This window comes from Varroa destructor, unplaced genomic scaffold (genome assembly GCF_002443255.2).
Source record: "Varroa destructor unplaced genomic scaffold, Vdes_3.0 BEIS01000001.1, whole genome shotgun sequence".
Taxonomy (NCBI): Eukaryota; Metazoa; Arthropoda; class Arachnida; order Mesostigmata; family Varroidae; genus Varroa; species Varroa destructor.
The window spans coordinates 73,859,819-73,872,016 of record NW_019211454.1 but is presented as its reverse complement, the minus strand read 5'-3'; the positions used below and the strand labels follow the sequence as shown (position 1 = coordinate 73,872,016).

General features: G+C 39.1%; 1 protein-coding gene and 1 long non-coding RNA gene across 11 annotated transcripts in view; one reads left to right on the top strand and one right to left on the bottom strand.

Annotated features, from left to right (window-relative positions):
• Nucleotides 1–1,398: 1,398 nt before the first annotated feature.
• LOC111252595 (uncharacterized) overlaps nt 1,399–12,198 on the bottom strand; it is a 41,711-nt gene continuing 30,911 nt past the window's right edge. Inside the window, exons 1-6 of one of the 10 annotated variants that reach the window (XR_015324947.1) lie at nt 6,084–6,220; nt 5,122–5,197; nt 4,336–4,537; nt 3,948–4,162; nt 2,752–2,808; nt 1,399–2,155 (exon numbers count right to left, since the gene is read on the bottom strand). Coding sequence is in view for 8 of the 10 variants with exons in the window: in XM_022810777.2 (XP_022666512.1) it covers nt 2,093–2,155; nt 3,948–4,162; nt 4,336–4,537; nt 5,122–5,124 (483 nt within the window). In the remaining 2 variants the exon portion in view is untranslated. Of the gene's footprint in view, nt 2,156–2,751; nt 2,809–3,839; nt 4,163–4,335; nt 4,556–5,121; nt 5,198–6,083; nt 6,233–8,780; nt 9,113–11,826 lie in introns of those variants that run through there. The other 9 variants (XM_086985275.1, XM_022810777.2, XM_022810803.2 and 6 more) reach the window with 9 other exon arrangements.
• Nucleotides 6,350–8,076, top strand: LOC147759083 (uncharacterized). Its single transcript, XR_015324968.1, has 2 exons — nt 6,350–6,404; nt 6,627–8,076. It is a non-coding gene; the product is annotated as an uncharacterized LOC147759083 (long non-coding RNA).

The following is a 12,198-nucleotide window of genomic DNA, read 5'->3' as shown; positions in this document are numbered from 1 at the left end:
AACCTTCAGTACGCCGATTTGCAGAAAAAAGTTATTAAAAACACGACTACGGTAAGGACTGTGGCTAGCGTCGCAACTTGAACGGTGTGAACAGTCCGCACCAGAGATGCAACATTCACCGGAACGGCAATTATAATCGATTCCCCTAAATTATAAGTCCGGATAATAAGGTCGGATTACCTTTTATGAGTAACGACGTTTCCCGAAAACTGATCGAGTTGAAATTCGTATACTGATATTTTCTTATTCATTTTTGATCAATGTTAAAGAGCTAGCGAGTAGCTTGAAGAGTCCCTGCTTAAGCTCGAGCAAAACATATCTCACGACATCGATGGGGATCACCTAATTTCCAGGGGCAAACTCCGAAACAGGGTAGTTATTAGGTAAGGGTGTATATTTTAGCCGTAGAGCATTTGATCTTGCAGCTTTTTGACGACGGCGAAATTCATCTCTGTTTTTGCATGACATACGCGAAGTTGTGAGAAAACCCTGTGAAGACTGACGACTGCTTAGAGAAAAAGCTTTCTGATTGTATATAATACTTATATAGAAAAACGAAGCGATAAACCAAAATGGCTTATGATAGTTGAATCAATCAAAGGAAGAACCAAAATAATGCTAATCACATCATGTCTAATAAAAACGTTACAGTCTGCAAATATATGCAAAACCTTGTTTTCTACTGGCTGATTTCTGTATAACTTTGTCATTCTTGCACGGAGAGATCTGCTGCATAGGAAGTTTTGCTAACTTCTACCTTTTCAAAACGGCAATATTGGCTCACTGTGTAGGCGTTTTTACGAACAGCATGACGTGTTAGCGTACCACGGAAAATAAATTATCGAATCATGGTGCCAGTAGCGAACGGCCGTATCATCACGCTTTTCGAATATAGATTTGTTTTTTTTTTTCTTAATTATAATATGTAATAAATGAATAATCAGAAAAGTGCCTTATTTTTCTCTCTATTAAAGGGCATTACTTTCCTTTGAGCAGAGAACAGGTCCGGTAAACAGAGGCTCCATAGAATCTTGTTTATAAATCTTCAAACTAACTAGTACGGCTAGTATTTCAATATGCCACGAAATGTATCGACAAAGTTAGCATTTCTTCAAATTATCATCTCTTTCAAAATGACGATTCATGCGCCCTTAATTTACCTAACCCAATTACCACAGCTCTGGACAACCCATTTTGGAAGAACGTACCTACCCGCAGAGTCAAGCTTAAACTGTTAGACTGGTAGGCAGGACCGCCACGCCATTGATTGATGAGAGCCTGATTGTTTTAAAGGACGACCAATGGATAACCATTACAGAGTTAGCTTGTTAATACCGATATCAACAAATCGACACACTATATAATTAGTGCATGCATGTAGAATAAGTACTCGGGATATTTTGTTTGTACAAATATTTATTATAGTGTGTACAAAAAAATCAATATATGGTGATGTAGACATTCGTATACACCTTTATTTTAGAGTACTTTGTAGCTTATTTGATGTTCATACAAACTAGATGCAGAATTATCGTTTGCAATGGTCTCATTACCGTTTCGAATCACTGTGTCTTTCATCAGGAAACTTGCTAGTTAAATGCTTCCGTATCTCAATGGCAAAACCATACATTGTAAGTAATACTATGTTATTAGTGCATGCTGTTTAATAAGCTAGGCTATAATTTCTTGTTTAAACAATTTTTCTTTAAACAGAAATGCCTGTGTTGTACTTCTGCTAATCATCTCTTTCTCAATTAACAGGGTCACTACACAATATAACTTCACATAATTAGATGTCATATTGTCTAAACTAAACAGGAATGACATCATTCTAAGAAGAAAAGCTCTTCCGTTCGACTAAACAACCTGTGACCTACTGAGAGCTTTGTACCAAAGTACGGTAAATTAAGGTATGCTAGTTTTTTTTCTTTCTATGCCGTTCATGTGTCATATACAAACGTATGCAAGTGAGTATAAAACATGACCAGAAATTGATTATATAGTCTCACTTCTATGTTACATAAACGTATCTACGTTATGAATATGGAAATACTCGTCGTTTCAACCCGTAGGTTAACGAAAAAGATCCCTCTCAAGGCTCTTTGTCGCCGTGACGATCTGAGTACTGATCCTTTGCATTATCTTCCCAAGTGAACTGAAATATTCCAACAAAATCACATGAGCAGACAAAAAGCCTAAATATTAGACTTCTACGTCAAAAGGTAACCATAATGGCGATGAAGTAAGATATTATATCACCACAATAGCATGGCATACCGTGAAGCTGGCCTCGGCTCTCAAGCAACAGGTCGCTGTTGTGGAGCACGCCTTCTTGAGTCACATAACACGCGACTACACCGCTTACACAACGAGACGTACCGAAGAGAAAATAGCAAAAGCTAACAGACTAGACTCTCTCTCTCTCAAGGGCGGCTCCGCGAGAACTATTGCAGGACCTATCCATGATGGTGGACATAGTGAAACATCACAGTAGCGATTGTTACGTATGTTCGTTAACAGCATAGCCTGAGATAATCGAAGTAACAAGCATGCTTGGGGGGCTATTATGTAGGCGCCAGACAGTTACTTCACTCATACGTACTTAGCAGCGAGCATATAAGCTCATAGCATCTGCTAGGGGAACACTGTTATTTCAAATATTAAGACAAGTATGTGACATGTATTAAATGTAGGATAGTATCTTTAAGAGAGATAATTGTTTGATATTTATGCGTTGAAATCTGCGCTCGCCTATTCATCAGCTGATTCTCATACTGTATCCTTGACCTTGTTGGATGTACGTCAAACCTGAATTTGAATATAGACTCGATTATACAAGTACGACGACACTACCTGTACTTATAATATGCAAGCGAAGTGTTCAGGCCGTTAGTAGAAATGGATTTCTTAGCAGTGGCAAATACGGATTAGTTGCGCTGCGCAGGGAGTCATTGGGGCAGAACAACCGTAATGGGCATCTTTCATGCCGATATCGGCGGTTCATCCCAACGTTAATTGACGTGGGCCTGCATTGTGTGCAAATAATTGCCGGTAAAATGTATAGGCATCTTTTCTCAGGTCTCACCTCAGCATTTGGCTGACATTCCCAATTCGATATGATTATATCATTTTCATTATATATAGATTCTAACAGACGAAGGAGAGACACGGTTTTTTTCTATGATTTGTACCGAAAGCATTGGCTCACACTACGTATATCCCTTTCAACGTAGCGACGTTAATACCAGAACCTCCACTAGACCTATGACGTTGCTAGTAGAAAAAAAAAAAAAAAAAAAGCGGAAGAATGGCGCCTTATTACACCTGTTGTTGCATTTTAAGCAGGCAGTTGGGCCTGAATCACATCATTACAGTCAAGCAGGCAAAACCGTGTATCTAAAGAATGCTTTTAAAGTTAAGTAACTTTGTCAAAAGTTTCGTTACTTTTCCGTGTAGCTCTTTTTCCCCGAATAAATATTTATATTGTAGCGCCTATTTTTAAAGTAAAAGCATGGGATGGATGCCACCTCTAAATTAAGCACGTTTTTTGTTTCAGACCTTACGTTACCGTTGCAATATGTATTTATAGACCAGAAAGACCAATGGCAAAAGAAGTTACCCCCCCCCCCCCCTTTACCTATATTCGAACTATAATTAGTAGACGAATATAGGAAAATTAACATATTTGCCCTGGAGAAAACCTAGCATGTAGTATATTGCGGAATCGTTTTTGACACTTCATCAAAAAGATCGCGTTGTGGAGCCACAGTATGCTCTTTCGAGAAATCTGCGAACCCTAAAGAAGCACCCCATGGCCGGAAAAAGGGAGAACTAGTGACCTCTTGAGTATGCCTGAACCGCGGTAAACTCCAGCAAACTTTTGCTTCACACACAAAAGCGATGACTCCGTCAATAACGTTTTATGTGCTTGGCCACGTTTGACAGACCTCCTGATGGATGATGGCCAAACGTAGATATTCTTCTCTCTCCCTGCGCACCGCGCTAACTTCAACAAGTTCGTCTCGAAGCTGACGATTACCGGCGCTGAGTTGCTGATTCCGTTCTAGTAGTTCAAGGTTCTTCTCCCTCAAAATGCGAGTTCGTTCCTCAATGTCTTTCTGGACACGTTTTAAAACGGCCAACTTTCGGTGGAGCTCACGTGCTGAAACGAAATTCTCTATTACGTTACTAAACTTAATTGACCTTCAACAATAGTTTAGCAAGACGTCGTATGCATCAAACAGCATTTACACAAATGCATACGCCAATTTTCTTTGCAAAAAAAAAGCATTGTTAGTTTTTTAGCAGTAAAAAATGTCAAGCGCAAATATTTACCTTTGTCACCAAGCCATTTGGTTTCTCGGTGTAGATGACTTTGCCGTTCGGTGTACGAATGATCAAAAATGAGTGGAATAGACTCACGTCGAGAATCTTCCTGCTCTGACGATTCAGTATCCTGTTCCCCTATATTCAAACACTCCATATCTGTTCGGTTACTAACGGGGTCCTCGCCGGCAGTCATTTTTACAGGATATATCTGTAAAAGGGTATGTTGCTAAAAACAGTTTGTAGACTGTAGACCACATTGTGCTTATTACTATATGGTGACTGTCTCTTGTGGAAGAGCCTATAGACACTAAGTTCGCGTTCCGCCATAGCAATACTTTGTACTTACGTTGATCTTCGTCCTTTTTTGTCGAGATACTGATGATATTACACAATTATATAGTATCGCAGAGAGTTGCTTGCGGTATTCAAGCAATTAGCATATACATATATATATATATATATCATCGAAGCTACAGGGGCAAATAGGTTCGGTATTCGATTAGATGGACTCGGATAAACTTGATAAAATAGCTTCAGCTTTCAGGACCAATCGTACAGCGCAGGGCAAGATATTTCTGGCTTACGAAAACAGAAGTATTCTGCTTTACACAGTTACCCGACATATCAATAACTAGATCGGAAAACATCGGATAGCTACTGATGAACGATGTGATACATAAAACAGACGTATTTTATCTCACCAATCGCTAGTGTCATAACTCTGATGCCAGATTTCAGTTAACTCAGCATTACGACATTTCATCGTATTCACAGCGAGCGCGTTGTTCTCACCATCTATGACGACTGAGTGACTGTGTTTAAGTGAGCTTAACTGCCTTGAGTGTTTTTCTAGTGATTCCACGTATTTCTGTGTGTAAAATGTCAAAGTAGAAAAAGGAACAGACGTCATTGAGGAGCAGACAACACTGACTAGCAGATTGTTTCATCAAAACAATTGCACTCCACAACGTAAAACAGCTAAAATGTTCCGTATGCAGTCCCCAACACTGTTAGAAAATCTCTCTTACTGTAGACTGAAGACCTCTTACTGTAAAATCCGTAACAAACATCGAAAAAAGTGTTCTACGTAGCGCGAGAATCGTAGGAGCTTGAAAAATCTAGATTCATATCGTATAATGTCCTCCAGAACAGATTTAATAACCGTCAATTGCCAAGAGTTGCTACCGATTCAAAGAAACGGAATTTAAGATAGTAGACTTGTCAAGAAACTTTGAGAAACGAAACAAGCCTGTCTTCACTACACAAATCGATTAAAAAAATTGCACCTTTGACAGCTGGGAAAAAGTTTGCTCCGCAAACGAATCTCATTTTCAAATTCACGGAAAATCGTCCATCATGGCGTCGGAGTTATTGGCAAACGAAAACTGCATCATGCCAAAATCACACGTTTAACAAAAGCTTAAGGGAAGTCTGTGAATTCCTGGTAAGGGAGACAGGATGATACATTTTTATATTTTCTGACATCCCTTCTAACATTAGAAACAAAATACGATACACTTTGTTTAATAGACATGCATGAATATTGAGAACGTCGACTTTATCACGGAGAACTTTTTAATTAAATCCAAAGATTTCGGTTTAATTACTCTACATGGTTGTCTTGCGGAACCGCATAGGTGTATGGTACCTCACAGGCATGGCCATTCGAATACATTCAAAATCACAACACAGACAAATCAATCATTAGCGTATCATTTAGTCTTTAGAAGTATACAATAGTTGTAGAGGCGTACATAGAGAGGTTTGCTTGGCCAAAAGGTGGCAGGCTTGGTTTCAGATGTAGCACGTAATCGGTGAATATCTTGCGACCTGACCACTTCACCGTCACGGAGTAGCCTTTTGTCCTGACTGAAACTCGGGCCACAACTGGTGTACCCTTGCGATCTCTCTTCACCAAAGCTACTATATGTAAACCGCGATAACCCTCTCTCACAAATTCAATGTAGTTGTTGTAATAGTCGTACTTCTATAAAGGCACCCTGCGACAATGTGTCAGCTACTCATTTCCATACGCATTTACAACTAAATGTAGTTGGCTTTCAACATAAACATCTGTACGCGTTTCACAGGACGTCGCATCGAACGTTAATGACGAAAAAGTCCTCCGTTATATTTGTCATGATTATTGAAACTTTTCTTCTAGAACTCGTAAAAATCGGATTGTCGACCAGAGTTACTATACCTAGTCAACTGATCATTGTCCATGGATTTTTTTTAATTTTCAGCCGCCTGATTAAGTGAAGAGAAAGATTCTAACGCAAGTTGCTTTTTTTTAGATTGGAAAGGATTTGTGTCGCGATCTTTCAGAACTTTCGCGCTGTGATGGTCCGAGGAGGAAAAAATGAGCGATTTGCCTGAGGTCAATTAGCAATCATCAATGAATACTCTCAAAGTATTTCAGCGCGCTTAGCCTGTCCCGAGTATGACCCAAAAGTCAACGATGCCAGCAAACGTTTACTCGCATTGGACAAATCACGGCCTCTCCGCTACGAAAAGCACAAATATATTAATCAACAAAACTGAAAAGTTGATCCCGTGGATTATGGACAGGTTAGCTACGCATAGCTCCGAATGTAAATGTGAGACAGAAAATATAATAACTTATAATATAATAGTTACAAGTAATTATATGCCGCAGGTATCTTTATTAGTTTCTAAATGAAAGAAACATCGATACCCAACAAAGATAGTAAACTATTCTTTCATTGTCTAGAATTGACTTATGTACCTTTCAACTATGGATGACTGATAGTCTTAGGGGGCATTCTTTTTTAAGGATATGTTACCCCTCCTAAGCTATTGTACGAAATAGTAAGCCTCTAGCAATTAAGTTTGCTCTGGAAGACGTCGGTGTTTGTACGGTATAATACCAGCAGTTGATAATTCCAAGTGATTAACAGTTCAGACAATTGAGAGTGATCGTCCATATTTAGGCTATGAGTGAAGATAGTTGAAAATAATTAATTGGTTTATACAAATTGTGCACGCGAGTCATGCAGTGACTGATCAATTTCTTGTATTTCACTTCTGAACTAAGGGTTCTATAATATATTAACCGTCAGTAATATCGTTGGGGAACTCGAAATAGAAACACATTGTATAAATAAGAAGCTTTGCAATTAGAGCTGCATTCTAAGTTAGGACTTTTACGCAGGACTGCAGGAAAGTCAGCGTGACAGAGCCCAAAAGCACAGCGTACAGAATTTGTCAGACATTGCGCTGGCTGGTGACGATACACGTGAAATTATCTGACACGACGTGATCAGGCCGTAAGTCAGACGCCGTTGCCCAGAAGCGGTACAGATAGATACTGATAACTAATCGAGAGATGTACGCTTCTAAAAATAAAACTAGAAATAATAAGAGGCAAGGTGAGAGCGTTAAGGCTCACGGAGTTCTAGCTAGTTGTTGGTAGTAGACTAAAGAGAGCAAATAGGGATGAGCGTTGTACTCATCCGTCCCATGAGACTGCTGTGCCAACTACCATAGCTCTATAGCTCATGAAATAATTGGAAGCATAAAAGTTTCCAAAATTATACAATGCAATGGCACGGTTACGAGAGATGACAAATAATGACAGCGAAAAATCTGTGAGAAATAGCTGAGGTATTATATAATGAAGTTAGATTTAGAGAATTAATGGTTTTCAGTGTGAAACACAACGCTCAAACAGAGAAGAAACTGTACAGGTATATTTCAGTCAAATAAAAAGTCTATGTTCCATTACCTTGTTTTTTTATCGTTCATAGTTGTCGCCGAAAAGTGACACCATATAGGAAACCAAAGGACGAATAGCTTATTTTGTTCCATTTCTTCTATCTTTATAAAACCATTTTTAGCAATTTGTAATGAAATGCCTAATTTAACATTTATAGCTCAACATTGCATTGAAATAGCCATTATTCCTGTATACTGCCACCACGGTGACTATGGAATATAGATAGGTTCGGCTTCATATATTCGTAAATATTTTTTATTTGTAGACCTTTTTTGGAGAATTATCGCGGCGATTTTATGCGTATATGTCCCTTAAGAATACCTTTTTCCCATTCTTTCTTTGGTTTCGTATACATTACGCGAGTATCCGAACCGAGTTCTGAAAACATCTGTAGTCGATTCCTGTAAACGTGGCTGTAAATTTACCTCGAGGCAAAAAAATATCTGACAACATATACTTTTTATCTGTTATCTTCAATGCACCATAGCGGAATCTAAGAGCAGGTAAGTCTATCTCTTTCCGCCGTTTTAACTATTTGAAAACGATACTGTCGACTGTAGCCTATCCTCATCCTTTTGCCGACTTCTATATATATTAGTTTTATCTATCTGTTTCAGTGACTGGTAGAATTTATTTTTACTTAAGGTAAAACCTTAAATTCTTTCAACATTATTTGCGAGACAGCAGTTTTCTACTATGGATCCCCACTTACGGTATACTCCTTTCGCTCGTTATCACGCTTGATTTAAGGAGCCACAAAAAGGTCGTTCGTGAACGTGCGTTGTAAGTACTTCGGATCCTCTGCTCAAAAATGAGCGGCAAGCGAAAACGTGCACTGATTTCACGAGGAACTGTCAATGTATAAACTGAATCCATCCACGACGTCTTTCGATCCTGTTTGAATCCCTTTGATCCCTTTGAATCCTGCTTAGGATTTCGTCAAAGCAGGGACACGGCATTGTGCGGTGTATGCTCCCCCCAATTGGAAGCATAGCGCCTCTTATTCTTCGACCAAAGCCTTCTAATTACCTAGGAAACTGAAACACCTTCAGCGGTTATTCGCGCATCTGCAAAAACAGTCATTTAAGGTCGCTTTATTTATATAGTATATACGTTTATTGTTGTCTACACTACTATGCTTCTCGTGTGCGCATGACCAATTTGGTGGGCGATGCGATAGCAGACGCTTAGTTTTTGGGTTGAATCTGACAAAATCAGTTGGAATAGAGCAAATATGCAGATGATTATAGAAAACCAATGATTCAACCAAATGAATTTTCTAATTGCAAATTCAAAAAAGTTCATCTATTAATATAAATTTATTTTATAAATAATGCGTGTTGTTCAGCCCATGATCGTAAAAGCTAAATATGTTCCAAGTACCATTGTATACTGGCATATTTGTTTGAAAAGAAAATATTGTAATTTGTATATATCACATGAGCCGGCAATTGAAGGGATATATTCTATTTGGGAAGGGATTTATAGAAGTAATACTACGAAACATAGAGAACATCAATATCTTGCATATATATCTACGTTGTCGAGTATCGAGGTGTGCTTAAGTACCGTGTGAGAAGAACACAAATGATCTAAATGGCTTACTACAGAGATATTTTAAGTGCAAGTCCGTAGAAAAAGTCGAAACTTTCGCTTAGCGATCACACACGCAGGTATAGTTAGCAGGCTTAAAGGTGAGCTACTCATGGAACGCGATTCACGACGCGGCTTCAGGTCCACTACAGGCATCATTAGTATGCACAACTGTGCGATATAATTTGTATGAATGGTCACTTATTCTTACTAGCATTAGAGTTACAGACTTGCTCTTCTAATGTTTTAGAATGTGTACTTTAATAAAAAAAATTAACACACAATTAATAAGACTTCGTACAGGTTACTAATTATACGTTTACTTTTTCCACTGTATCCCCTTTCAAAGGCTTAAATAGACTAGCTATAATGTAGCCGCAATTATTTCCTAATCAGAATTAGTTTGAAACGTCGGCGCTCCTTGCCTAGCTCTTCTCAACAATGTTTAACAGTATACCTCTTTTTCACGTTTCGCTTATTAAAAGCTGTCGTGTAAGAGACCGTCACTGATTCATGGGTAGAGCGTTTCCTCCGAGATCCCTTTGAGGCCTAAACAGATGTGGGCATAAGAGGCTCACGTTGGTCGCTGTCTGAATCACGGGCGACAGGTCCAGGACAAGCAGTCGCGCTTCAATGGGGCTGCATTCGTACCAAGATCGAAAGAGGCGGCAAAGCTAAGATAGCCAAAGAGATCTCCTGTATGCACAATCTTTTTCAGAGCTCGTGTCTTGATACGCTGGGATGTTTCCAATGGCTACCGTTAAAGAGCGATGGCAATAGAAGTGGAGAGCCAGATAACTATCGGAGGGTGAACGTGACTTAAAAGGAAATATCTACAACAGGAGCAAGCCAGCTTACCAGTACGCTAGTTTCGTTTGTTGAGTAACGAAATGGAAGGATAGGGCCACGTAAGGCTCAAACCTTATAAGGACTGATGTTGATTTTTCTCTCACCTTAGATAACCCTATGTTTGCTATGAAGAAAAAGCATAGCTCAAAGACCGGTCCCATTATAATAAACGCATAAGTTATTATCTATGGCTTCCTTTTCTATTTTTTTTTTTGCTTATGGTTAATAAATAGCGCTGGAAAACTTTTTTTTTTGTTTTGCAAGCCTAGCTTCATCGTTTTGTTTGGATCTGAAAATTTCTACAAGTTCGGATTTCAAACGTAAGTTCATTGGATGACACACTTTTCACCAGTTTCTATGTGCCTTCCGCCGAGATCAACATGCGGCTGTGGCAATTTAGGATATGCGCAGTATGTAGGACTAGGTTCACGCTAGAATTTTATGATCTAAGAAAAATTATGACAATGCTATATAACAACATCCCCCAACAAACGAAAAATGAGAAGAAATACATTTGACGGACATTAAATGACAATTTAAGACATGCATATATCTTTGTCTAAACAGGTTGTCCAAATGAAAGTAGATCTATTCGCGGGAGTATGTAAAGCAAGTGTGTTATGTGCGCGGGACAATGAAAACGATAAGTAGGGATCTTTGTACGAAGTTGGTTATTGCTTAAGCGCTACTATTTGGTTTGCGCGAACGCTGTTTGTCGGGCTTTGACTGCAGTTCCCACCTTTGTTTTTTGAGTTCGAGCAATTGCATGGATATACAAAAACGCATTAGTAGTAAAACTTTCACGAAAAAAGCACGCTTTATCGAAAAATTTAGGCGAAAAAATTTGGTTTATCGTTGTGGAGACGAATCATTTTTTGCAAGTCATTTGGGCGTCATCATGCTCTAATTCGCGCGTGGTGTGAAATGTCTTATTTTATAATTCATGTCACGACGATACCAATGCTGAGATCAGAAAATTATCAAGTTCTAATATTAGCTGATTACCTAATCAGCATGGTCATTTACTGTTCTAAATCGGAGACAATTGATAAACGAAAGATGTAGCCATTTCATTGTTAGCACCGCAGCACGTATCACGGGGAAAAAGCGCGCATTTCTACTACGATACTCCATTCGCACTCTAAGAGACATTGTACAGGATAGACCCAAGGGTTTCAGAAATCACAATACTTTTTGAACACGTACGTCACTCAGAGCACATATTTGGCTATCACTGGCTTATACCTGTTCTCAATGTACACATTTTTCTATTTGTTTAGAAACGAGCTAAACTCCGCAGTACAAAAACGACGTACCTGTTTAGAGTAACCGCCGATGATCTAAGGTCGTCCGCCGGAAATTAAAGAGATGAGCAGCGATTGTTATTTGCTGGGTAGGAAACAGCGGGCACGCTATGGTGCATTTAGATGCCGCGAAAAACAGGAAGATAAGAAGAAGGAAAGTGCACGGGTTCACTTCCACTGGCATTAATGTTCGTTCAATTCAACAGAATCGAGCCCTGTGGCCGAACCAGAGCTTTGAAATGATCTTAGTTAGCCAGACCGTAGTCGCTTGGAAGAGTCGTAGGAGAGTATTACAATATGGCCCCACTCTTGGGGACTTCTCTTTCTGTCAATTCGATAGGGGTAAGGGTATATGGTAGCGGCTTCGAGAAGGGAGGCGCAATA